The 25,787-nt window shown below is 44.4% G+C and overlaps 1 protein-coding gene across 1 annotated transcript; it reads right to left on the bottom strand.

Moving 5' to 3' along the window:
- Positions 1–2,457: 2,457 nt before the first annotated feature.
- Positions 2,458–18,080, bottom strand: LOC147901098 (NADH dehydrogenase [ubiquinone] 1 alpha subcomplex subunit 6-like). Its single transcript, XM_087376292.1, has 2 exons — positions 17,807–18,080; positions 2,458–3,049 (listed from the first exon to the last, which is right to left on the bottom strand). Exons 1-2 carry the CDS (start codon positions 18,026–18,028, stop codon positions 2,867–2,869), a joined length of 405 nt encoding a protein of 134 aa, XP_087232418.1. The 5' UTR covers positions 18,029–18,080; the 3' UTR covers positions 2,458–2,866.
- Positions 18,081–25,787: the final 7,707 nt, after the last annotated feature.

Here is a 25,787-nt window from a genome sequence, read left to right on the forward strand (position 1 = left end):
CTTTGCTTTTATTGATGCCTCTTGAAATATCAATTATGTTCTTATGCTCTCATTATTACAAGCAAAGCTATGTTGCTAGTCAATTCTCTCTCCTTGAAGCTATAATTTGTTGAGTGGTCCTTGATTAGTTTTTAACTTAGTGCACATGAAGGCTTAACATGTATTTACGATGATTTTTTATATGTTACGAGGTTTTCTAGATTTTAAAATATATACACGGGCATTTTTATATTAGGATTCTGAAAGAAGATTCCTTAAAGAGTGACCACCTTCATCCACCTATGCAAATGCTCAAAGAAAGCCTCATTAAAATACCTCTTCGCCCCAATGTATACTTATGTATAAGGTATACTTCATAATTTTCCTTTTCCACAACTCATGCTAAGGTTGATTGATTTGGGATTGAAGAAGAGAGAGAGAGAGAGAGAGAGAGAGAGAGAGAGAGAGAGAAAGAAAGAAAGAAACTATTATTATCATCCTCTGGGGGCCTGAAATCGACCCATGGGACCCAATGGAATGTTACAAAAAGTCTCCTTCTTTGAAGAAGGGTGGAGTGGACAGCTAGCATGTTGCTACCTGTGTAATACATTGGTCACGGTATGCAAGGACCTTGGTAATGCAATTGCCCAAGGCTGCGAGGTGAGGATGGGAAAGCAAGCTCTGCAAACTGTTGTGATGTTGCGTGACATTGCTGAAATCTTCTCTTAGATGCTCATATCGCAAACATGTCAAAAGAACATGTGCCTCATTTTCCACTTCATCTAAGTTGCATAGCTGGCAGAGTCTTTGTTCCCTTGATACTCCTTCCCATGCTTTTTTCTCCACTTCTAGGGAGTGTGATCGAAGTCAGATAATTGAGAGAGAGAGAGAGAGAGAGAGAGAGAGAGAGAGAGAGAGAGAGAGAGAGAGAGAGAGAGAGGACACCAAGTCATTCGCCAAGCCAACACAAACAAAAGTGTTATGGACACTCAACGCAAAGTCATTGGCCAAGCCAACACAAATTCACCCACAAGCTTGACGTACATGCCCAATGCTACACAATTGTGACCAACATTCCACATATGCTCGATGCAACCAACACTGACGCATAGGCCAATGCATCAAATTTGACAAGCTTGAAGTTCAAATTGACGAAAACAAATTGCTATGGAAGGAAGTTGATATATGTAGAACGTGATTCAAACACACATGTGACACATAGAAGAGAGAGAGAGACAGAGAGAGAGAGAGAGAGAGAGAGAGAGAGAGAGAGAGAGAGAGAGAGAGAGGTGACTCATTGGTGAGCATTGTAGGATGGCAAGTGGGTTTTATGTTTTGTTTTAATATAAATAACAACTAGATTAACAATCTAGGGCACCTTTTAAAAAAACAATTAAGGGAATTTCCAACCTAGAAGATAAAGCTAGCTAGAAAGTTGAGTCCAAATGAGCAACGTCGACTACCTTTTAACTCTCTAAAGTCATCATATCAAGGATGGGTCATGGAACGTGTCACTTGATGGGTTTATACAAACACTTTGTCCATGCAGCACACGTTAGATACGATAAAAGATAAGCTTGCAAGTAGCATCCAAGCCCCATTATGCTTTGGGCATGCTTCTCAATTTGCAGCAATGGATGTCATGCAGGGAGTTGCTGATGTGTTTTGGGAACAATTGCTCTCCTTCATTCGCAAGAAAGTCTCCATAAGTTTGTCTCTTGATCATGAAGCACGTTGCACCTTAGCAAGGGTGCATAGCAAAAATAAAGAAAGATTGCATATGGTAGGTCTACTCAAAGATCCCTCCCTCCCTTCTTGGAAAGGGGTGAAGGAAACACAATGTTTAAGAGAAATGAACAACAAATGGAAAGCTAAGATTAACATGCCTTCATTCAGAACAAAATTCACAAGGGCCTTTTATTATATTTCAACCTTTGACAGGCTAGAAGGGTGTGCCCTGTATTCAACGAAGTGAACAAGACATTCAAAGAAAGGCACATTTTCTAGGCAAGCTCTCTGTCTTTATTGGTGTGTAAAGCTATGATAAAAATTTTGGGTTCAGTACTTTCATCAAGAAACAGTTAACAATATGTATGAAGTGACAGTGAGTTGACTAAGGCAATAGGGCACAGCTACAACACCAGCATCAAGAGCAGTAAGCAGCAGTAGGAACAAGATTGTTGCAATTATCTACATCAAGGGCTTTTGCAATATCGACTCAAATCCAAACTAAACATGTAACATAACCTGACTTTATAAAGTTTGACAAATAATACATTTCACCATGCCCGATTATAGTTTACACAAATATTACCCTTGACCGTGCCTTTTTATAGTAACACCATCATACACTTACTCATTGATTATATAAACCCTAAGCCAAAAGAACATGCTCAAACGACAATTAACGATTCTTAGCGAGTGTGATTCAGCGAGATGGGTAAAAGTAAACCAGTTATCCCATGCATCTCCCTTCAGCATTAACTTTCATCTACCAGCCGAAAGTCCAATCACCACCATATATCTTAAATGTGATTGTCAAGGATACTCTTTGTGCACCCCCTTATATTAGCATCTCAATTTCACGCATACAGTAAATAGCATATGCCCAAATTACTTTGTCCAAGCAACTGACCCTTCAGTGGCTGTAAACATTTAATAGAATAATGGTGAAAGCTACACAAAAGGCCTTTATGAAACAGGCATGGTTTGAAATGGGAAGAATCAATCTTTCTATGAAATTTTCATTCTTGATCCAGGAGGAGCTTGGCAAATAAGTAGCACGCACTAGTTGCAAAAACCAAGGTACTGAGCATTCCAACAGAATAGATGTATCCTCCCAAACCTTGCAACCAGCAACGCTGCACTTGCTCATTGCATGTTACAGCTATGTACTATTACTTACGTAGAACTTTTTTAGAAACTCTGACTCCCCATGATCCACAATTCCCGGTTGTACCATGCCTTCTTTTCCGACAACGTATTGAGAAAGGACATGGTGCCGCTGCTTCGAATGTGACATCATGTTTTCCAATTCCTCCAGCCCTTTAAATACAAGCATATCTATAACCTGCACAAAAAGCAAGGACCGAGAAGATGTTCCTCATTAGAATTTTTTTTCCAAAAAAGAGAATGGGGTGACAGAAACAGGTCATAATTTTCATCTAGGCAGGCCTTTCTTAAAAATGAAACATTCTGCTGGGTATGTAAGGCATGGGATCTTCGTTGGTCCATCTGAAAAGAGCCAAGAACACTATAAGAATAGCACATAAGAAATGCACTCCCCAAAGCATTCACCTTCACGTGCCATAACACCAAACAGTGTCAATACAACATAGCAGACCCGACCTAGGCAGTGTCTGGAGTCCTACAAGCCCACACAAAGAGAGGTCTAAAGATATTTAAATGCCTGGTTCTTTGTCACATGCACCCCTGCACTTGGGTGCAAGGTGACACACTGGCTACATCGACAAGTGCATTATAGTTCCCAGATAGGAGATTTTGTCGTATGCTGTGACCCCTTTGTGAGCCCTTGTCCAGGGACAGTCAGGCACAAGCTACGTAGGTCAGTCTCTCAGCCTTAGGTCAAGTCAGTAAGTCAGTTCTTGTTCACTAGTACCCACTGGAGAACAGTAGGTTAAGTGTTTCCATCTTATAGTTTAGGTCTTAGCCTAGGTTGGGAGTCCCTTTAGGGTCCCAAAAGGCTGGACACGTAAGCAGGGAAGGCAGCCTGCAAAGGCTGCCCAAAAACTCCCCTGGCAAATAAGCCAGGGAGGGCTTTTTATAGGCTGGTTGTAGGCCAACCAGTCTGTAAAACAGACCGACTCGGTTGGCTCAGTCCAGCCCTATAAAAGGGCCCCTTGGCTGCCCTCTTTCCTCATTCAGTGCTCCTGCCTTCAGCTCTCCTACAAGCTCCACTCCAGCCTCCATGTGCGATCCTCAGTTCTGGCCCTGCTCTAGCCTCAGTCCCTTGGCCATCAGTTCAGCCTGATCTGAAGGTGTCCACGCAGCGCAACAGTCAGAGGTTTGGACCAGCAAACGGAGAGAGGTTTGGACACTGTCTCCTCAGCTTTTCTCAGTTTTCTTTACAGGCTACACAGCCTACTTCTTAGCTCTAGTTTCTCAGTCATATCTCAGCTCTCTCAGTATCTGTTACTCTCAGCTATCACTCTCTCACTCACGCAGTAACCCTGCATTTCCGGTAGACAGCACAAGCCTCTCCCTTGCCTTGCAGAAGCATCCTACATCATCAGTGTGGACAGCATCAAGGTCTCGGTACTGGTCGGCGTTGCCTCTCAGGTCTTTGGGTCTATACGTGTGCACAGTGAGCTCTTCAGAAGCGCGTTCCATGCTCTCTTGAAGAGTGTTCTTTGTATTTCTCAGTTCTCCAAGTATAAAGCAAATTCTCCCCTGATTGGGGGAGGGGGCCCTCAGTGGATACTGGGACCCAATCGGTTGTCGACTCTACTCTCTCTCTACCCTCATCTCCTTTCTCTCTATGGTAAATCGGTTGTCGACTCTACTCTCTCTCTACCCTCATCTCCTTTCTCTCTCTATGGTAAACAACGCTCATTCCTCGCTAAAGGTTTAAAGAAGATCTTGCTGTGAATTACACGATCAAATTACCGTTGCATGTTACATTGGTATCAGAGCTTCGGTTTGTATCCAGCTTGACTACCGCGAGTGTATGGTTGTGTTGAGATCCAGAAAGGACACACAATCAAGCGCCATGGAAGGGTCAGGAAAAGATTTCAACCTCGAAGACTTTGAAGAGGAGAAAGACTACCAACAAGATACGCTTCCGCCAAATGCTCAAGAAGTGATGGCGAACCTTCTAGAGCAGAATCGGGTCCTGCTGCAGCAACTCGAAGAACATTCATCCCAACTGGAAGAAAGCAGAAGACAGCTGGACCAGACAAAACCTCGTCTGGAGGAAAAAGAAGCTGAAAAGCCACTGGAAGAAAGTATCCCACACATTTTGAAAAACTGCTCTTGTTGATGCATGAGGAACACAAAATGAGCAGTCACTACGACACGCAGAGCTCGCCCAGGCAGAGAGGCAACAAAAGCTAGACCGAGAGGCGATGCTTCTCCAACACAAACAGATGTTAGCTGTTATGCAGACAAGTTTGAGCGCAATGGCTGTCTCCGCCACAGCTTCGCCATCGACAAAGGTAACACCACTCACTCGGTCCACTCCAAATTTTGTTAAGTATGATGGTAAGTGTCACCATTCAACAATTTTACAATTTATTCATCAGTTTGTAGCTCATTTTCCGTTAGCCGGATTCAAGATGAGCAAGATAAAGTCCACCTTGCAGCCCCTCATCTTACAGGTGAGGCGGTGACTTGGTGGCAGCATTGGGCTAGTGAGCATACTGACCCAAAAATGTTTAAGACAAATTTCGTTTGGGCAATGTTTATGGCCGACCTCAAATCCCGTTTTCTCCCACCCCAATATATGCTTAACGTGGAGGATGAGTTCGCTCGTCTCGCCCAGAATGGTGTTGACATACAGTAACAAGGTCATCACGCTGGCGCAACAGTTGGGCGTGACGGAGAGCACCAAAATGAAACAATTCATTCAAGGATTGGACACGAACATACGTTTTACCATTCGGAACTTCGACCCGCCGGATTACGAGCGGGCGCTAACTTTCGCACAGAATCAGGAGATGATGCTGAACGGGGGAAAGCCCAAGCATGTCCAGAAAGATTCCAAAGCCCCGCAGCAATCAAACAACACAACAGGTAACGATCAGAAGAAGGACAACCAGTTCCAAAAGAAAGACAACCAAGCTTCTGCTCAAAAGGAGTCCAAGCCAAAGATGACTCCGGATGAGAAGGCTAAAGCAGGTATTACGGGAGGCTATCTACAACCCGACGAGCAGAAGCGGTACCACCAAGAACATCGCTGCTTTCATTGCCACCACATCACTGGGCATGGTAAGAAAGATTGTCCGAAGTGGCTTGCCGAAAAGGCTACGAAAGTACCTGCTTCGTCTGTCGCCAATGTATTGGCTCTTCCAGCCCCGCCTCCATCCTCAGCTACAAATGCCATCTTCCCTGCTTTGAACGCCATTCCCACGTTGTCTTTCAAGGTAAGAAGGAGGGCAACTTCTCAAGTCAAAAGAAGGCACTCATTCGAGCGTACGGCACAGCTAACGGGCATCAATTTATTATCCTGTTCGACATGGGGAGTTCAGAAGATGCCATCTCCCCTCAGCTTGCCAAGACAGTGGGGTGCACCTTGGTGCCTCATGAGCTTGCAGTGGACGGGTTCACGCCCGGCTTGCGCACACACATCACGCATAAGGCCATTCAGTTCACTTTTTCAGTTCAAAAGGCCATGTTTACGTGAGATTTTATATTGACTCCTTTGATGGGGTGCGACATGATCCTCGGGATTCAGTGGTTCCATGAGCATGCTACGACGCCTGATTGGCGACAAGACACCTTCACGATTGTGGAAGGTTTACCTGAGCCCGCCGTGATACGCGGTGATCGAAGCATACCAAGGATTCCATTAATCTCTCATAGTCAAGCAGGTCGCGCAGCCCGCAAGGGTGCCATGTGTGCACTTGTCTATGTCCAGTGCCAAATCACTACAGGCTACCTCCCAACCAACCGGAAGACCATCGCATCGATCTACTTCCGGACTCAACACCTCCAATTGGGAGTTAGAGCAGCAATTGTCTCAATTACTACGCGCAATGTTTATTAAACCTTCTTCGCCTTTTGCTGCACCCATTCTATTTGTGGCAAAGAAGGATAAGTCCGCACGACTATGTGTCGACTACAGAGCACTCAACAAGCTTACGGTAAGCAACAAGTTTCCTATGCCCCGCATCGAGTACATCTTGGAAAGACTCAATAGTGCAAGATTTTTTTCAAAGATTGACCTCAAGAGTGGCTACCATCAAGTTCGGATTTTTGAAGTTGACATCCCAAAGACAGCTTTCCAAACTGAGCGAGCTCATTACGAGTTCGTCATCATGCCCTTTGGTATGAAGAATGCACCACCAACATTCAACAAGATGATGTCTCAGGTATTCGTAGAGTATATTGGGAAGTGCATGTTCATCTTTCTCGATGATATCCTTATCTTTTCCGCGACAGCCGAGCAGCATATTAAGGATGTGCGATGTGCCCTACAATTATTACGTGATAACCAGCTATATCTCAATGCAACTGAAAATTCAGTATTTGGGCTACATCATTAGTGCTCAAGGGATTCGATTGGACCCTGAGAAGATCCAAGCTATCACAAGTTGGACTATCCCCACGACAACACAGGAGATCGTTGTTAAGCCAGGCAATCTCCAATTCTCCAGGACCAGATAAACAGGTACAAACACCACTGGTGCCTCTCCAAATCCTGTCAAAGAAACCCCGAATCGGAGGCAAAAACCACAACCAAAGAAATGTCAAAAGCCCCGGTGCAGAGGAGAAACAAAATAAAAAATTATTTAAAAAATGTTTTTTTTCTAGTCTGACCAGATCTGGCCGACCAGATTGACCTGGTCGGTCAAATCTGACCAGGTCGGTCAACCTGCTGGTTGACCGACTTTTCTGCCCCTTCCTATTTAAAGGGGGGGGGGGCTAGGTATTTATATATCATCTCTCCTCCAGCTCCAGAGGTTCCTGCACACCCTGAGCCACTTCTGCCTCCTGGCTGCCTCCTCTGCTGCCTCAACTTCTGCCTCCTGGCTGCCTCCTCTGCTGCCCTCTTTTCTGCCCCAGATCTGCCCCTCCTTTCTGCTCAGATCTGTCCTCCTTTCTGCTCCAGATCTGTCCCCTTTTTCAGCTCCAGATCTGCCCTCTTTTCTGCCCCAGATCTGCCCCTCCTTTCTGCTCAGATCTGTCCTCCTTTCTGCTCCAGATCTGTTCCCTTTTTCAGCTCCAGATCTGCCCTCTTTTCTGCTCCAGAACAGCCTTCCTTTCTGCTTCAGTTCTGCTCTCCTTTCTGCATCAGATCAGCTCCAATTTCTGCTCCAGATCTGCCTTCGTTTAGCTTCAGATCTGTCCCAACTTCTGCTCCAAGATCTGCCCTCAACTTCTGCTCCAGATCTACCTCCAACTTCCGCTCCAGATTCTGTTCTTTCTATTCCAAATCTGCAGCAACCCCTTCATCAGTTTGCTGTCTCAGATTTGGTTCAGTTCCAACTTGTGGAGCTAGTGCAGAAGTCCACTACAGTTGTCAGGACTGAAGTTTGTTTCCTCCAGAGCTTCTCTTCACTTGTACTAAGTTCCGTTTGTGATATATATATCTTCTTCAGCCATTGATTGTCTTCAGTATTGTTTTATTTGTCTCCAAGTATTTTCTTTATATGGTATCAGAGCCAGGTGTGCCAATCGACACCTGAGCCTTGATTTGGAAAGCTTGGAAGATAAATCATCACCTGAAGATGTCTTCTCCCTCTTCTCCGAAGCGATCTCAGCCTGAATCAACCTCTATTCAACCATCACCTTCGACATATGTCGAGAGAGAGTCTGCTAGGATTGAAGGTGATGGATACCTCTCCAAACTCTTTAAAGAATTTGCTGAATTCCAGAAATGGAAGGAACTTGAAGCAGGTACCCGCACACCTCGTGCCTCTACCTCTCCACGGTTCTCTCCAATACGTCAACAAGGACCTTTATTCAACTCAGAAGAAGCTGAGCAACATCTCAAGTTCGGTGCCAACGAAGAACAAGTATCCCCTGACGAAAGAGGACAGGCCGGCATGAGAACATTGGATTATTCGACAGTGCCTATTCCACAAGAATCAGTGCAAGGTATGATGCCCTATTCCCTTAGTGCAACTCCTTCTGTTATGCAAGGCATAGGAACAAGTAATCACGAGGACACAGATCCATACATGCATGTGAACACTCGCAGACGAGAAGGGAGAAATGCGTCTGACAATGAGTTTGCTTTCGGTTCACATCCCTCCCTCCCTCCCTTACCTCTCATCTCTTCCGCTGCCATCTTTCCTCCAGTGGTTTCTCATCCTCCTCCTTCTCCCATGCCACTGGATTCCTATAGTTTATTTCCCTCTATCTCTCCCGCTGCCTCTTTTTCACCTCTCATGTCTTATCCCGCCTCTCATATTCATCCCTCCCCCTCAGGACCTTTTTCAAATTCCTTTATTCCTCCGGTGATGCCACCTCTCCCTTCTTCTCACTCTGCTACTATTCCCAATTCTCTTCTGCCTCCACCGGTTGCTTCTCCCTATCATTCTATTTCTTCCCCTCACCTTGTCTCTGCAACAACCAAACATGCTTTCACTGATATGACTCGTTTTAACGGGTCTAATTATACCACATGGTCAAATCTTATGCGCCATGTGCTTGATTCTCAAGACCTATGGGAACTCGTTCAAGGTACCGAATCGCCACCTGATCCTCATGTTTATCCTCCTCAGGTAGTTCGTTCGTGGCGACATCGTAATGCCACTGCCATTGTTGAAATTATGCAAGGTCTTTTACCTGAATTTCACTCTCAATTACAGCATTTTGATCTTGCCTCTGAGCGATGGGCACATCTCACTGACCGCTATGCAGCTCGAGATCGTACTCGTCGTATCAATCTTGACCATGATCTCCAACAATTCCAGATTCTTGCTGACGATGATCTCAAGGTTAAACTAGCCGATTACCGGCGGTTAGTTGCTGAATTTGCCACAACTGGTCCTCCCAAATCCGAGGATGACCAAGTTACTTTCTTTTTAAATAAACTTCCGCCCAAGTATTTCAGTTTTATGCAACAAATCATTTCTCAACCTTCTCTTCCTACTTTTTATGAGTTTGAATGTCAACTTTTGCGTTATGCTCGTCTTTACTCTCAGGTCCACCAAAAACATAGCATTCCTGCTTCAGAGGGGGCTCTTCTCTCCGGGATTCCAAAAGATCAACCTAGCTCCGGAAAGCCCTCTCCTACTCCTAACCCCTCTAGTAGTAAACCCGCCTGGCACTCCCTTCCCAAAAAGAATAGGTTTTGTCAGCATTGCCAGAGAGTTGGGCATATTGACGATGAATGTCGCTCCAAAGCCAAAGGCCTTCTTCCTCAGCCTCCCACCATGACTCCTCAACCACCCCGTTGGACTCCTCAGCTTCCTACCACGACTCCTCAACCACCCCGTTGGACTCCACAGCCCCCTACCACGACTCCTCAGCCACCTCGTTGGCGTCCTAGGGGTGGTCCTCCTCCTCCTCCTTCGAACACTGGTCTCTGGAGACCCCAGGGCCATGTCACTAATCACTTCACTCCTTCTCCTCCCTTTATAACTCCTGAAGGTCTGTCTGACTGGTCCACCGGAGATTCTCTAGACTTCACTTCTCAAGCCTTGATCCATATCACCGAGCTTGACTCCTCCTCTTCCTTATCTGGGTCAGCTTTTCATACTCTTTCATGTGACTCTAAATCTTCTTGGATTGTGGATAGTGGAGCCACTCATCATATGACCCCTCATCCTGATCTCTTCATTTCTCGCCAACCGGCAACAGGGGGAGTTCGTTGTGGCAATAACTCTGTTGCTACTATTCATGGTGTTGGTTCAATAACTTTTGATACTGACAAAGGTCCCAAACTTGCTCAATTGGATCAAGTGTTTTATGTGCCCCAATTAGGGGTCAATCTTCTTTCCGTTCATCAACTTTGCCTCCTTGGTCGCACAGTGCTATTTACAAAGATGCATGTTGACATCATAGATGAGTCCTCGGGACTCCTTCTAGCTCGAGGTGATGCTCAACCTAATGGTCTGTACTTTATAAATCAATTTCCTGGGACTCCCTCCCCTTGCGGTTCTGAGTTTCATCGGCTTTACGGTAATGCTACCCTAAAAGATCCAACTGACATAGAACGATTATGGCATTATCGTCTGGGACATTTGTCCTATGACTCTTTATATGAAATGTCTCGGGATCATCTAGTTGATGGCCTACCTAAATTATCACGCGCTAAAGATATTTGTCATCCCTGTCAATTAGGTAAACAAAGCCGCACTCCTTTTCCTTCTCATTCCACTTCTCGAGCCAGTGAGATTTTGCGTCTAATTCATCTCGATATTAGTGGCAAATCTCCTGTTCCTTCCCTCAATGGTTCACATTATTTCTTCTTAATTGTGGATGATTACTCTCGCTATCAATGGGTGTTTTTCATGAAAGAGAAATCCGACACTTTTTCTTTCTTTGCTACTTGGGCTCGCTTGGTTATGAACCAAACAGGCAAGTCTATTGGGATTGCTCGTAGTGATAATGGTGGTGAATTCATTTCCCATGAATTCACTCAATTCCTTCAAAAGCATGGTATCCAACGCCATCTTACATCTCCAAATTCGCCTTCCCAAAATGCTCGTGTCGAACGGCGACAACGTACTGTCATGAACATGGCCCGTTCCATGCTTTTTGCAGCCGAGTTGCCTGAACGTCTCTGGCCCGAAGCCGTCAATACTTCTGTCTATATCCTTAATCGCTGTCCTACTCAACCCATCCTGAACATGACGCCTTTTGAGGCCTTTTATGGCTATCGTCCTTCTATTTCTCATCTTCGAATCTTTGGTTGCCGCGCGTACACTCATACTCCCAATGATACTCGCGGTAAACTCGAACCTCGTGCTGAACTTTTTCTTCTAGTTGGCTACTCGGCAGAAGCCAAAGCTTATCGATTATTTGATCCTCGTACAAACAAAGTTTTGGTTCGCCGAGATGTGGTCTTCGATGAAAGAGCAGTGCTTAAAAATTCCTCTATTCTCTCTACTGATGACGTCTCCACTCCAGTTCCCTCCGACAATTCTCCACCCGAAATTCCTTCCTCTCCTCCCGAAACATCTCTCCCCCCACCCATTGCTTCTCCTCACGACCCACTGCCACGCTGGTATCGTCAAACTATGAAGGATTCCGGGATTATTCCTGTCGAACTTCCTCCTTCTGGTCCTCGCCGCTCTACTCGAATAACTTCTTCTACTGCCACTGCCTCTTTTTTTACCACGGCCTATATCATACATTCTGAACCTGCCACTTGGCAGGAAGCAGTTAAAAATCCTGCGTGGCATCGTGCTATGGAACAGGAGCTTGAAAGTATTGATCGCAATCAGACCTGGATCTTGGTCAATCGACCCACTCACAAAAAGGTCAGAGGAACCAAGTGGATCTTCCGAACAAAACTCAAAGCCGATGGCACCCTGGACAAATACAAAGCCCGCTTAGTAGTGCAAGGATTCCGCCAAAAACATGGTATCGATTATGAGGAAACCTTTGCCCCTACTGCTCGGTTAACTTCCTTTCGTCTTCTTCTTGCCTTAGCTGCTCATCACCACTGGACTATCTATCAAATGGATGTCAAGAGTGCCTTTCTCAATGGCTACCTTGATGAAGAAGTCTATGTGACTCCCCCACCAGGTTTTTCTCCTCCTGGCCATGAAAATAAGGTTTTCTGTCTCCGCAAAGCTCTTTATGGTCTCAAACAAGCACCTCGATCATGGTTCCACCGGATAGACACCTTCCTCAAAACTAATGGTTTTCATTCTACTCCCTTTGATCCAAATTTATATATCCATCATTCGTCAGAGGGGGTCTGCTTTATTTTACTCTATGTCGATGATCTTTTGCTTTTAGGCTCCACTCCCACTACACTTCAGTACATTAAAACTCAACTCAGCATCACTTTTGAAATGACTGATCTTGGTCGGCTCTCCTATTTCTTAGGCATGGAAGTTGTACAACATTCTGGTGGTACTTTTGTTTCTCAACAGAAATATGCTCTTCAACTCCTTGATCAAATCATTCCTCATGAGCCTAAGCTGGCTGCCACTCCCTTAGATCCCACCGTAAAGCTCTCAAAAGACTTGGAGTCTCCTCCCTTTGATGAACATCTCTATCGCCAGGTTGTTGGCAAACTCCTCTGGCTCCTTCACACTCGTCCTGATCTTGCTTACTCCGTCTCTATTCTCAGTCAGTATTTTAATGAACCCAAGCTCACTCATTGGCATGCATGTATTCGTATCTTGCGGTTCATTCGTGGTACTTACTCTTATGGTTTACATTTCAGACCAGGACTAACCCTACAGGGATACACTGATTCCGACTGGGCTGGTGACCCGGACAATCGTCGTTCTCATGGCGGCTATATTTTCTCGTTTGGCTCGGCACCTGTTTCTTGGTCTAGCCGTAAACAAGAGACTGTTGCTGGTTCTTCTACTGAGGCTGAATACCGGGCCTTGTATGATTGTACCACAGAGGCCATATATCTCCGACAGTTTTTGGCAAAATTGCACTTTCCTTGTACTGAACCCACGATCCTCTACGTCGACAACAAAAGTGCCATTGCTCTCGCAGGCAATCCCATTTTTTCCAACCGCACCAAACATGTCGGTGTTCACTTTCATTTTACTCGCGAGCAAGTGGAATTAGGTACTATTCGGTTGATCTATGTTCCAGCTGCCGATAATCATGCTGATATTCTTACCAAGCCGGTTAATCGCCCTACTCTTGAGCATCTCTGCCCACGGTTGGGGATTGGTTTACCTCCTCCTCTTTAACAGTTTTTTTCTCTTTGTGTACTTAAGGAAGTGAACAAATCCCCTGCAAGGGCACTCCTTCAAGTCTTTCTTTTTTTTTGTACCATCATCTGGGCATTTAGTGAAGATGAAAACCTACTCTGTAGGCATCTCCATCTAAATGAAAACCCCCAAAAAAAAAAAAAAAGGCTGATGAAGATGATAGATCACTCATGGAACACCTCTTTGCTTCTCCTGTCTGCATTGGACATTGAGAGGGGGTGTTAAGCCAGGCAATCTCCAATTCTCCAGGACCAGATAAACAGGTACAAACACCACTGGTGCCTCTCCAAATCCTGTCAAAGAAACCCCGAATCGGAGGCAAAAACCACAACCAAAGAAATGTCAAAAGCCCCGGTGCAGAGGAGAAACAAAATAAAAAATTATTTAAAAAATGTTTTTTTTCTGGTCTGACCAGATCTGGCCGACCAGATTGACCTGGTCGGTCAAATCTGACCAGGTCGGTCAACCTGCTGGTTGACCGACTTTTCTGCCCCTTCCTATTTAAAGGGGGGGGGGGGCTAGGTATTTATATATCATCTCTCCTCCAGCTCCAGAGGTTCCTGCACACCCTGAGCCACTTCTGCCTCCTGGCTGCCTCCTCTGCTGCCTCAACTTCTGCCTCCTGGCTGCCTCCTCTGCTGCCCTCTTTTCTGCCCCAGATCTGCCCCTCCTTTCTGCTCAGATCTGTCCTCCTTTCTGCTCCAGATCTGTCCCCTTTTTCAGCTCCAGATCTGCCCTCTTTTCTGCCCCAGATCTGCCCCTCCTTTCTGCTCAGATCTGTCCTCCTTTCTGCTCCAGATCTGTTCCCTTTTTCAGCTCCAGATCTGCCCTCTTTTCTGCTCCAGAACAGCCTTCCTTTCTGCTTCAGTTCTGCTCTCCTTTCTGCATCAGATCAGCTCCAATTTCTGCTCCAGATCTGCCTTCGTTTAGCTTCAGATCTGTCCCAACTTCTGCTCCAAGATCTGCCCTCAACTTCTGCTCCAGATCTACCTCCAACTTCCGCTCCAGATTCTGTTCTTTCTATTCCAAATCTGCAGCAACCCCTTCATCAGTTTGCTGTCTCAGATTTGGTTCAGTTCCAACTTGTGGAGCTAGTGCAGAAGTCCACTACAGTTGTCAGGACTGAAGTTTGTTTCCTCCAGAGCTTCTCTTCACTTGTACTAAGTTCCGTTTGTGATATATATATCTTCTTCAGCCATTGATTGTCTTCAGTATTGTTTTATTTGTCTCCAAGTATTTTCTTTATAATCGTCTCCTTTGTGGGTTTGTGTCAAGCATACAGCTTGCACATGGAGGGTTTCTCAACATACGCATCCCCTCTTACAGATTTACTCAAGGGGGTAAAGACACGCAAACAAAAAGTTCAAGTCACAGGAAAAGCTTTGCAGGCTTTCCACAACTTGCAACGGTTGGCCACGACAGCACGAGTTATGAAGATTGCCTCTTGGAATGATGCATTTCTGGTAATCACAGACGCTAGCGATGTCACCATAGGGGCAATTTTACAGTAAGAGGATAGGCCCGTGGCATACTACAGCAGAAAGCTTAATGATGCCAAAAAGAACTATTCAATGTATGATAGAGAGCTCCTTGGTGTCATCCAGGCATTAAAACATTGGAAGCCTTTTCTATACGGGCGGACTTTCACGGTGAAGACACATCACCAAGCCCTTAAGTGGCTTCAGCAGTTTGGGGGAATGATCGAGTATGTTCTCGGCAAAAACAACCCTGTTGCAGACACTCTCAGTCGAAAAGGTTCCATCCAGACCATTGAGCAAGCCACTGTGCTCGAAATCAAAGGAAAGGATATACCTTTGTAAGACTAGAATAAGTCCAATCATACAAATTTAGAATTTTTGTTGTTCTAAAGATCAAAAATCTACAAAGAAAATAAAAGAGAAGAAAAAAGAGGTAAACAAAAACTTTTATGAAAAACAAAAGGAAGACATACTTAGCAAGCAAAGCAACACTTATGTCGTCATCAGTGCCCAAGCATAAGCAGCTATATTGGGTTTCTAAAGACCCGCGGAGTCTCTTGGGCAAACCCAGTGCTTACTAAAATACGTCAAATAAACAAAAGAGAATGAAAAAGTGAGGTCCTTAAGCGTGGTATTGGAGCTCTACATACCGTTATAAGGGGTACTTGATGGGTGGATCACTCCCTTAAAATCTTATTCCGATCCGACTTCCCGTTGGGTAGAACGGGGATCCCTTTTTCTCACGGTTTAAGGGTACATTCACATGGGGTGGGGGATCCACCCCGTGAGGACACCCCGTTCACCGTTGAAGGCCAGAATTTTTCAGAAAAATCCCTTGTCTCAGAACCTCGAGATCGGTCAGTCGTGATCCTTTTCCGCAACCTCTCTTGCGACTTCCGTCGTTCGCAATTGTCGCCCTCTTCTCGTCCCGCTCGTGGATCGTCGCCGCTCTGATACCAAATGTGAAGATCCACACTTTTCGAAAATGCAAATGTGTGCAATGCATGCAGAATTTGAATGCCGATTGGCCCTCCAATGGGGAAGAGCGCCCTCGTGAGAGTACTTGTTTCTTTTTCGACCTACATGCAAGGTGGGAGAGAGATGACCGATGAATGCAATGTGGTAGAGAGAATGCAACGTGAGATTCACAATGAAAGGGTGATACCCTTTCATTAATGTCCCTTGAGATCACTCAAGTTCCATCTTCCCATTTACACCTACCCTTAGCCTATGACCCATGCACCTACCATTCAATGCACTCTAATGCACCCTTTCCCTTTCCATTCAATGCACTCAGAGCTTGTTTCAGCCCGTACAACACTTCTTCACCTTGCACACCAACTACTTCCCCTTAACCTCAAAGCTTGGATTGCCACTCAACATCTGCCTTTATATTCCCATTTAAGAATGCGGACTTCACGTCCATCTGCAATGTGGCCAACCATGAGGGCTGCCAAAGACAACAATGTCTGAATGGTTGTCACATGCTCGATAGGAGCAACAGTCTCATCATAGTCCAACCCCTCATCTTGGGCATACCCCTTTGCCACCAATTTGGCCTTCTATTTGTCCACGGTGCCGTCAGACTTGTACTTGGCCCTAAACATCTGCTTGGTACCTAAATGACTTGCAACAAGGTCTAATTTCTCTATGGAGTCAATCTCAGACTCCATGGCTGCCATCCATGCTAGATATTGAGCTGCCTCCTCAAAAGTGCTAGGCTCCGATCATGTGACATCAAAGCTGTATATCCAACAAGTTCTTGAGCTCAATTCTGAATGCATTGTGAATGATCACTAGAGTCTGGAATGTCTGTCACTTTGGATTCTTGCACCATCTAGATATACCATGTTGGGACAGTTTTCACTTGGTCCCACTCTCCTGTTCCATCTCTCCTAGCCACTCTTGAGCTTCCTAAAGGCATCTGATTTCTGCTCTAGAAAGTACACCCACACCCTTTGCCTATAAATGTGAGAAAATACTGCCACCCACCAAAGGATCTTGTGGACATGTGCCTAAACAAGGGTGCAATGTTCCTGTTCTGGCTTTGTGGAAAGGGCCTCCCAATATTGCTTACCCTCAAGGCAAGCTATGCAGATAGAAGAATGTGGGTAAAGCTTGGGAAGTCCTGTCACCATATTCTGCTTTGCATTCCAGCTCCTAGGTAATTTTTATAATATGTAATACACGACGTGCCACGCCTCTTATCCAAATATAGCTATTAGGTACTATAAAAAAGAGCTTCAAAAAGCCTTGACATCTGTGAGAGAAGGGGGCAAAGTAGGACAGACAAGTGTCATACTTTCTTGTCAGCAGTGTCCATGTACGTCATATTAAATCCCTTGGGAACAGACCATCCTTCGAAATATCAACCACTCGAATCACTTGCCTGGAAGCGCAGTCATTCAGGACACCATACCACAAAATTCAAGCGCACCAATGGAGGAGTCAGACGTTATCGTATGGTGGTTGGCTTCAGCAAGAGATCGTGATGAGAACTTAAACCCCGCTTCGTAAATGCAGCAAAGACTAGAAAGAACCAAGAGGCAGTGCCACATTCTTTGCTTTGAACGACATTGAGTAAGGTAATTCCCTAAGATCGCACAAGACGTCAGATCTTATCGGAATATCAGTGCGGCACGTCGTGGCCTAAGCGAAACATATAATTGTTTCAGTGAATAAATTGCATAACGCCTTATGGATTTCAGACCATTTTTTTACACAATGCCGGCCAATACCAGGTAAGCTCTACAACGCAACCAGTTTTCATTTGTCAAAATGAGCATGAATTACTAAAAAGAGACGCACCTTGGGATTGTCGACATCCGCATGCTTACGAAATTGGGATGCAATTTTGGATCGAAGTTCGCTACGAGTGATGACTTCGTGCAGATTATAAATGTCCATAAGCTTGGGAAGGGCTCTACAATTCTGTTTAAAGAAAGCGAAGACGCGACGCTTGGCCTCTTCCATGTTAGGAGAGCTCTCCATGGTAGTAGCATAGAACCTCTTGGCCGAAACGGACGCCATAGCCAGACCTTGCAAAGCTCAAAATACAATGAAAGTGAGTGAGGAACATGGTAGTTGTACTAGGCATTGGTTAAGTCCACACTACGTATTGGTTAAGTTAGGATGCCCAGGAAATATAATTGGAGACCGCCTCCATGCCCGGTTAAGTCACCGTGGCGTGCTAGGAAATGGAGAATGCCCGCCGGGTGTGGTGGTTCACACCATCCTAGATTATTTCACAACCTGCAAAAGGGTCAAAAAATGCACGTCAAAGTGTCTCACTGGACCCTGTGAGTCTCCAATAGGCATATACTTTGCACAAGACTCTGTGATTGGTGTAGTAGTTGGAGGAGATGGAAGGGTCCAATCATGTACATGTTGGAAGAGTTGGCCATGGAGTGCATGGGTCGGAATCTTTTGTGTCAATGTCCGAGCCCGTCCCTCCTATTGGGCCAACAAGGATAGCAACCCTGCACACAAGCCATCGGATGATATGAACCCAACCGTCAATGGCTCGGGTCGTCAGAGGCGAGATCCCAGCCGTAGGATCAAACTTTTTGCAAAATGGGAATAAGTGCCATGGGATTTGACTGCCTTTATTACCAACAACTGGTCAACTTTATTGGTTACCATATCCCAACGGACGGCTTGCGATCACTGCCTAATAACCATCGTTCGATCCACTTGATGTGACTTTTTGATGGCCTAGATCCAATGATCTAACGGATCTAAGGGCTCGCAAGAAGTGCCGCCTTACAGCCCTTAGATCTACAATTGCAATCAACGATCCAAAATAACACATGCGGTGCAGCGAACGTACACTCACCGATCAAAAACAATCCACCATTCGATTTACGTCATGCATCGGGTCGATGCCGGCTCCCCAAGCCGTCAATAGCCGAAAATTGGCTCTAGTCGTCGATTTTCGATTGGAAAGTGGGGCAATCAGCTCCCAACCACCCACCGATCTATCGTCAGTGTGCTCGGTTTCCTCCTGGGAATCAACTCCTGGAGCCGATTCCGTACACCTTAAATCATCAATGACGCCTCAAATTTGAATGGTATCCTAGTTAAGATGCTTTCGATCATTTTTTAAGGGCACTACAAGGAATTTTTCCCAATGTGGCAATTCTTTTTGAAGTTTCATATCTCTATTGCCCTTCTCAAGAAGGGCAAACCCCCCTTTGAAGAGCATTGCCTCCTTCAAATTTAGGGCCTGTAAATTCCCATTTGCGTACGTTAAAGGCCCTTTGAGAGAAGGGGCGGGCACTGTGTGGTTACACAGTAAGTCCACATTACGTTTTTAAAAAAGAAAGTTTTTTTTTAAAGGAAGTAATGATGACAAGCAAGCATGATGGCCCACTTTGTTACACTTCCTGATGGAGGGTGCAAGGTTTAAATCCCTTTCTAAGCCAAAATTACACATAGGCAAGGGGTTGACGTCATGGGCAAGGGAGGCACTTAGTGTGTAAACACCCTTATTCCATAAGCTAAGGTCAAATGGATAGCTTCGAATTTTCATGCAAGGGAGGATTTGACGTCAAGACATCCTTTACCCACTCGTAGGGTCTTATGTTCAAAGAAATTATTGTAAAAGAGTTTTTGTTTCAAGAAAATAGATTCTTATATTATCTAGCTGGTTAGAAGGACTAATTACAAACAAAGAACCAACTACAAGGGGTTTACCAATTGTGGGTTTACAACCTGTGGCCTATGCTATATCGTAGCAAGAGTACATCACACTAGAGTAAAACTCGATTGGCTTCAACCAAACTGGAACCTATCAAGCAATCCTACCAAACTCATATCTCAGAGTAAAGCTCTTTAACTCAATGAGGACCCCATATTCCCTTTGTCACCAAAACAGACCTCCATGGAAAACCAACAATTTCTTAGCTTCCCACAATGCTAAACTCACAACAGCCCTAAGACAGGGCCAAAGAGCCGCCACCATAGATGAGAACCTAGCAGGATTCCCTATGGGCACCACCTTCCACACACACACACACATATAATTATTTTTATTTTTATTTGTTTATTGATTTGTATTTATAGTTATAGTTATTTTTTTCTTCAAATAATATTTATATTTATATGTACAATTATATATTTATAATTATAGTTATAGTTATATTTATATTTATTCATATTCAAATTTATATTCATATTTGTGTGTGTACGCATGCGTGCGTGTGCGTGCGTGCTAACTTTAAATCTTACCATCTCCTCTCAATTATGATAACTTCCCTACAAGCACAATAACTTTCTTGTGTCAACCGAAAGGTTATCTTTACAAACTCCAGCTATCTCCAATTCACCGCTCTCTCATTCCAAAGTTATCTCCAATTCTACCAATAAAGAACCAATATTCTTTCAAGCTGCAATCAAACCTACAATGATATCTGAACAAGTGAATTTGAGTGGGAATTCAAACCACTTTTGCATACCAATCCAAGAAGCCCTGAGAACTCACCTATGTCCCATGCCCCCTACCAACAAGCCACTTAGTTATATCAAGCCAAGGAGAAGAGCAATCCAGTAACCTATGTGACCACTTACTCAAAAGTACAGAATTCATTACACGTACATCAGATGGGCCTTAAGCTTTAGGTATCTTCAAGGCATTCCACTATACATAGTGTACCTTCCTCTTATTGCCATCTTCAGCCCGTAGAAAACTTATCAAGATTTTATCAACCTCAACCCAATGGCATTTCTTGAATTTCCATACTAAAGCCTAGTAAATGGTAGAAACCAAAAGCATATGTCAAATCACATGGTATTGTGCATTCCAGCACAAATAAATACCCTACCAACCATGTAGTTTTTCTTTGAGTCTGCTAGACCACCACGTCAATCTTTGCCTCGAGGAGAGATCTAACCCCACATGGGGGATGATGAATCACCAAACCTTTGTCAACCTAGTTGACCTCGAACTCAAGTTCCCAATCCTGGCATTTGCCTGGGTCAACTATTAATGCAACATTTTGTTCCAACTGCACATCGACCCAAAAACTTCACAAAATTCTTTCCATGAATCCAAAAATCTCTACACCTTCTCCTGAGTCAAGGCCACACATTCATTAGCAAAAAACAATGAACAAAATTGCTTACTAGGTGGGAGCCTCAACCCTTGGATGATTTGCCTTTTGAATAGTACTCTTAATCAAACTTGTTAGTGGGATTGTGCAAATGGCAAAGGGAAGAGGGGCAAGGGGGCACACCATACCTAATTGATCTTCTTGAATCAAGTCTACCCACTGCCCCACCATTAAGACACAAAATGGTTGTAGCATTGCCAAATAGGGTTTGGACCATTTTCACAAATTGTTCCCCAAAACCTAACTTGTCCAACAACACAAAAAAATAATCCCATCTAATCATGTCATAGGGTTTTTCCAGGTAACTCCAAACAAGATACACTTATGACCAAAAGAACTAGCATAATCCAATGCCGTTAAAACATTATGAACATTTTCAAAAATGTCATGGCCTTCAACAAACCCATTTTATTCATAGTCAACCATAGAAGTGCACAAATCCTTGATCTTCATAGCTAGTGCCTTAGCCAAGATTTCATACAAATAATTCAGCCTGGTAATGGGCCTCCAGTCTCGAACTTTCAAAATGCCTTATCTTTTGTGAAATAATTTCATTACCCCTACATTAGCATCCATTGATAGAAAGCCCTTTGAGACAACAATATTCACCATTTCCACAAGATCGAATTTAGCCATCTCCAAAAAACAACAAAGAGCTAAGGTGGAAGCCCATTAGGCCCTGAGGATTTCTCCTTGGCCAAAGAAGCCAATGCTCTCTTTTTTGGAAAACTAAAGGGAGAATATTCTTTAAAAAAAGATAGATATTACAGCACAATGCTTCCTACAACTCAATATAAGAGAAGGCCTAGCAAGTCCAACACATTGCCCTTTCATGACCCTACATCCAATATTCCCTAGAATATCATACACTCGATTCTTCTAGGCATCCATCATCACTACCAACTCCCCCACAATAGAGCTCAATTCTCTTTTGAAAACCTCATCAACATGTCAAAATTCTATCACTAGATTTCCTTCATTATCCATTACTTTGTACCAATCCCACTTCCTCACCCTTATGACCACTCACCTAATCACCGAATCCCTTTGTTGACAAGGATTCAACCTCTCACCCTCCTTGCTACCCATGTGCTTTTCATGACCTCTTGAAACTCCACACTTTCCAAGTACCTCACAGTAAGCTCAATGGGAATATCCCTTGTTCTCCCACTAAAAGATGGTGATGAGAACCGCGAGAGAACCGCCAAAACATTGTCAAATGGTTCAAAAGAGAAATGCTAAAACAAGCACTTACCTCCCAAAGGGCATGCAACCACCATCCTTCTTTAGACACACAAAATTATGAAGCCTACCTACCCTTTCCTCCTGTTAGTCCAAGAGAAATCACTTAGGGACCTCTGCTGAATCTTAGCACAATAAATAAAAGCAAAATTGGTCCCACATATCACATTTCACCTAAGGAACATTCCTCTTACCATGCAAATGATCCCCCAAACACTCTATCATATTCCTATCAATCTCTATAAGACACACTTTGAGCCTATGAGATTATTTGTTAGAAACGACCAGCACTTTTGAACTCATAAGAGCATAGACACAACACATTAAAGGAGAAACATGCTTCTGAAACCTCTATAGCTAGCAGATGCCCATGGCTATTCCAAAACTATTCCTTACAAATGAAACACACTAGAAATCGAAGGATAGTTGGCCACAACCTAAAACCCTAATATCTAAAGACTATGCCAAAGAGCATCACTCTCTGCATACTTTAGATCCTAAAGAAGGAGAATTCTCAACTTTGCACTCTTGATTACTATCACTAAACCCTTTTGTTTGATTCGATTGTTGCAGCTCCCATGAATGGTCCAAGACATCAACAAAAACAACTTAGGATAGACCCCACTCTCTTAATCAGATCACTTACTGTGCAAGGTCCTTGTAAGCACCACAATAAAGATTGAATATGTTATCTTTACCTCCTTCCAAAGTTCTTGTAGCATCCTTAATGCACTTTGGATTGAACTTGACTGGGAAGACTCCTTGTATTTGCCTACCGCTGACATAGGGTCCCTCAAATGCTTCTTCTACTCAAGGATTCTCTTCTTATGATTCACCTTTAGAAGTATCTCATCTTGGCTATCACCAACAAATACTAGTACAAGTGGAGGGCAAGTCACTAGAGAGCCTAAGAGAGTCATCCTTACACTCTCTAGGCTAACTTTAGTTTGCTACTATGGAAGAAATTATTGTCCCTCTTCAAGAGTTCATTTAGACTCAACATCATCCACAAATGCCACTATCTTTCTTGTCTTTCCCACCAGCATCCCCTTAGTTAGTAGAGACACAACCCACCAGCCTATGCTCCGAACCCTTTTCTAGAGTACTATAATCACCTTCTAGGTTTAGAAGTCTTCCACGTTTGGAGTCCCTTGCCATAGGTGTAACCTAATCCACAACATGTAGCACTCCTCTTATAGCCTAAATCTATCTATGCACTGGTGTAGGGTAGTTGCAAGCATTATGGTTGTGCTCTTTACATATAAATGGTGAAGATGAACTACTCCCACACACTGTGCTCCACTGTAAGTGTACTGGTAATATCTCCTCCTTGCTTTCCTCCTCAAGCTAAAGATTGTTAAAGTGTCCTCCAACAAACCAATAATCTATGTCCTCTATGAGCTACCTCCAGAAAGCTAGGCACCATTGGTGAAAAATAGGGGCATCCATGTTCAGGATGCTTATCTAGAATCCCTACATTTAAAGACTCATCCATTCTACTCCACCAAGGATCAAACTTTCCCTGGTTGTATACCAACAGTGGGGAAATTGTGTGTGAAACTGAGATGCATACCCCTCCACTCCTGTCAACTATGGGGGACTAGACCTCGGGGCCTCTCCTTGGGAGAAGGTGGCAATGACGACTAATATCTGCTACTGAAAACATATGCTCATGGACCAAGAGGAAGCCCACTATCCACCCTACTACACACCTCTGCAATTCCTAGTAGAATATTAGTGCATGTTGCTACTAACATGCATGACCATTTGACCCCATGCACATTCCAACTCACCACGGCCCAACACGTGGAGAGGTGAGAATAAGTTCCGCCTATGGGTGGGATCCTACACAATAGCCTCAAACTTTTCAGACTTTGAGGGCAGCTTGGAAGGAGTGTAGTCCATATTTGTGTGCCACTGTACTAGCGGCATCACCAGCTTTAGTCCAATCTTCAAAGCCCACTGCATCATGAAAGAAATCTCTACCCACAACTGGCTAGTGTACTACTACAAGGACCAACACACCTAACCCCAATCGGATCACTCCCACTACAAGGCCTCATCCTCACTTGTCTAATGCAAACCCAATTGGACATTAGCTATGTCACCATGTTGATCCATGGCTCCTTGCCCTAATGACCCAGCCACTCCATCATGTGATTACAAAATCAAAATTGTCACCTCCAGTGCCAATGGATACTCATCCAAATTCTAGAGCTAGTTCCATGGGTCACCTCCAGTGCCAATGGGTACTCATTTAAAATCTAGAGGTAGTTCCATGGCCCAAGCTGCCAAAACTCCCTTGGTAAGGGCTACCCTGGGCGGGGCTTTGGGCTAGGCAACCTAGAGAAAGGGCCGCTCCTCAATAGCTGTGTCCTATGCTAGAAGAGCACTTGACTATGGCTGAGAGTATGAAGCCACCGACTAGGAGGGGGAAGACCCAGCCTTGCCCATTGCCCAAGGATTTGAGACTCCATGTGAGTCTGGAGCTCTATCAGAGGGGGACTCAAAATGAAGAAGAGAGTGGAACTGCTAGTAGGAGGGGGAGTGGTGGAGGGGCCCAGGTGAGATGGGGAAAGTTTGAGATTAATTGTCTCAGGGGTCCCAGATGAAGGGGGAGAAATGGGCTTAGCTAGAGGAGGCTACACTAGCCAAATAGCTCTTTATGAAGGCTTGTGGGAATAGGTTTAAATAATCTTCCTTTTTCCTTGAGGTTTTTCCTAACTAGCTCAAACAAAATAATTAATTCTTTAGTACTACTTTTGCCTAAGAACATGGGCATGTATACACGTGGATCATGTTCGATTTTAAGTTATTGTGGGATTGACTCTTAATAGTCCATTTTATTGCTAGTATACATGTCTCTATATTTTGAGATTGTCTGAAGGGGAGGTCCGCTCAGTTCTGGAGGTGTTACCAGAGACCTAAGGCCACTGATGTGAGAAGCAAAGTATGGATGGTGTGTGGACCTATGACACTACACCACACTACGCAACGATCACGTGTGGTGACATTGGAGGTGCTACGGATTGCTGTGAATGAAAACATAAAGAAAAAGCTCTAAAAGGAGACAAGGAAAGAATAATGCTCATGACAGACAATGTAAGAAACACTAGACATAGAGGGCACAATGCAAACCAGATGCATATCATAGAATGAAAATGGAACTGCGTACACCTTTCCACCTTAGAGATGAAGCAAAGATCACTCATTCACAATATAAAACAGGTGAGCTCGTAGCTCTAGCCTCCCCTTCTCCCTCTCTCAAACCCCATACAATGATAAATGAATCCCCATCCCATCATCTCCCCTCTTTACCCTTGCCCTTCCTTAGCAGGGAAATCTCCCTCCTTCCTCCTATTGGTTGTCTCCTCATCCTTAGCCATACCACCGCTGTGTCTCTTCACGCCTTCTGCAACAGCCAACTTCTTTTGAGT

This window comes from Dipteris shenzhenensis, chromosome 6, assembly GCF_047967505.1.
Source record: "Dipteris shenzhenensis isolate YYH24624 ecotype China chromosome 6, Dip_SZ_1.0, whole genome shotgun sequence".
NCBI lineage: Eukaryota > Viridiplantae > Streptophyta > Polypodiopsida > Gleicheniales > Dipteridaceae > Dipteris > Dipteris shenzhenensis.

What these genes read in the sequence shown, in the direction of transcription:
- LOC147901098 (XM_087376292.1), bottom strand. Translation starts at nt 18,028, where the DNA reads ATGGCGTCCGTTTCGGCCAAGAGGTTCTATGCTACTACCATGGAGAGC. An exon ending in CGGATGTCGACAATCCCAAG is followed by an intron (nt 3,050 to 17,806) that starts GTGCGTCTCTTT and finishes CTTTTTGTGCAG; the next exon opens with GTTATAGATATGCTTGTATT.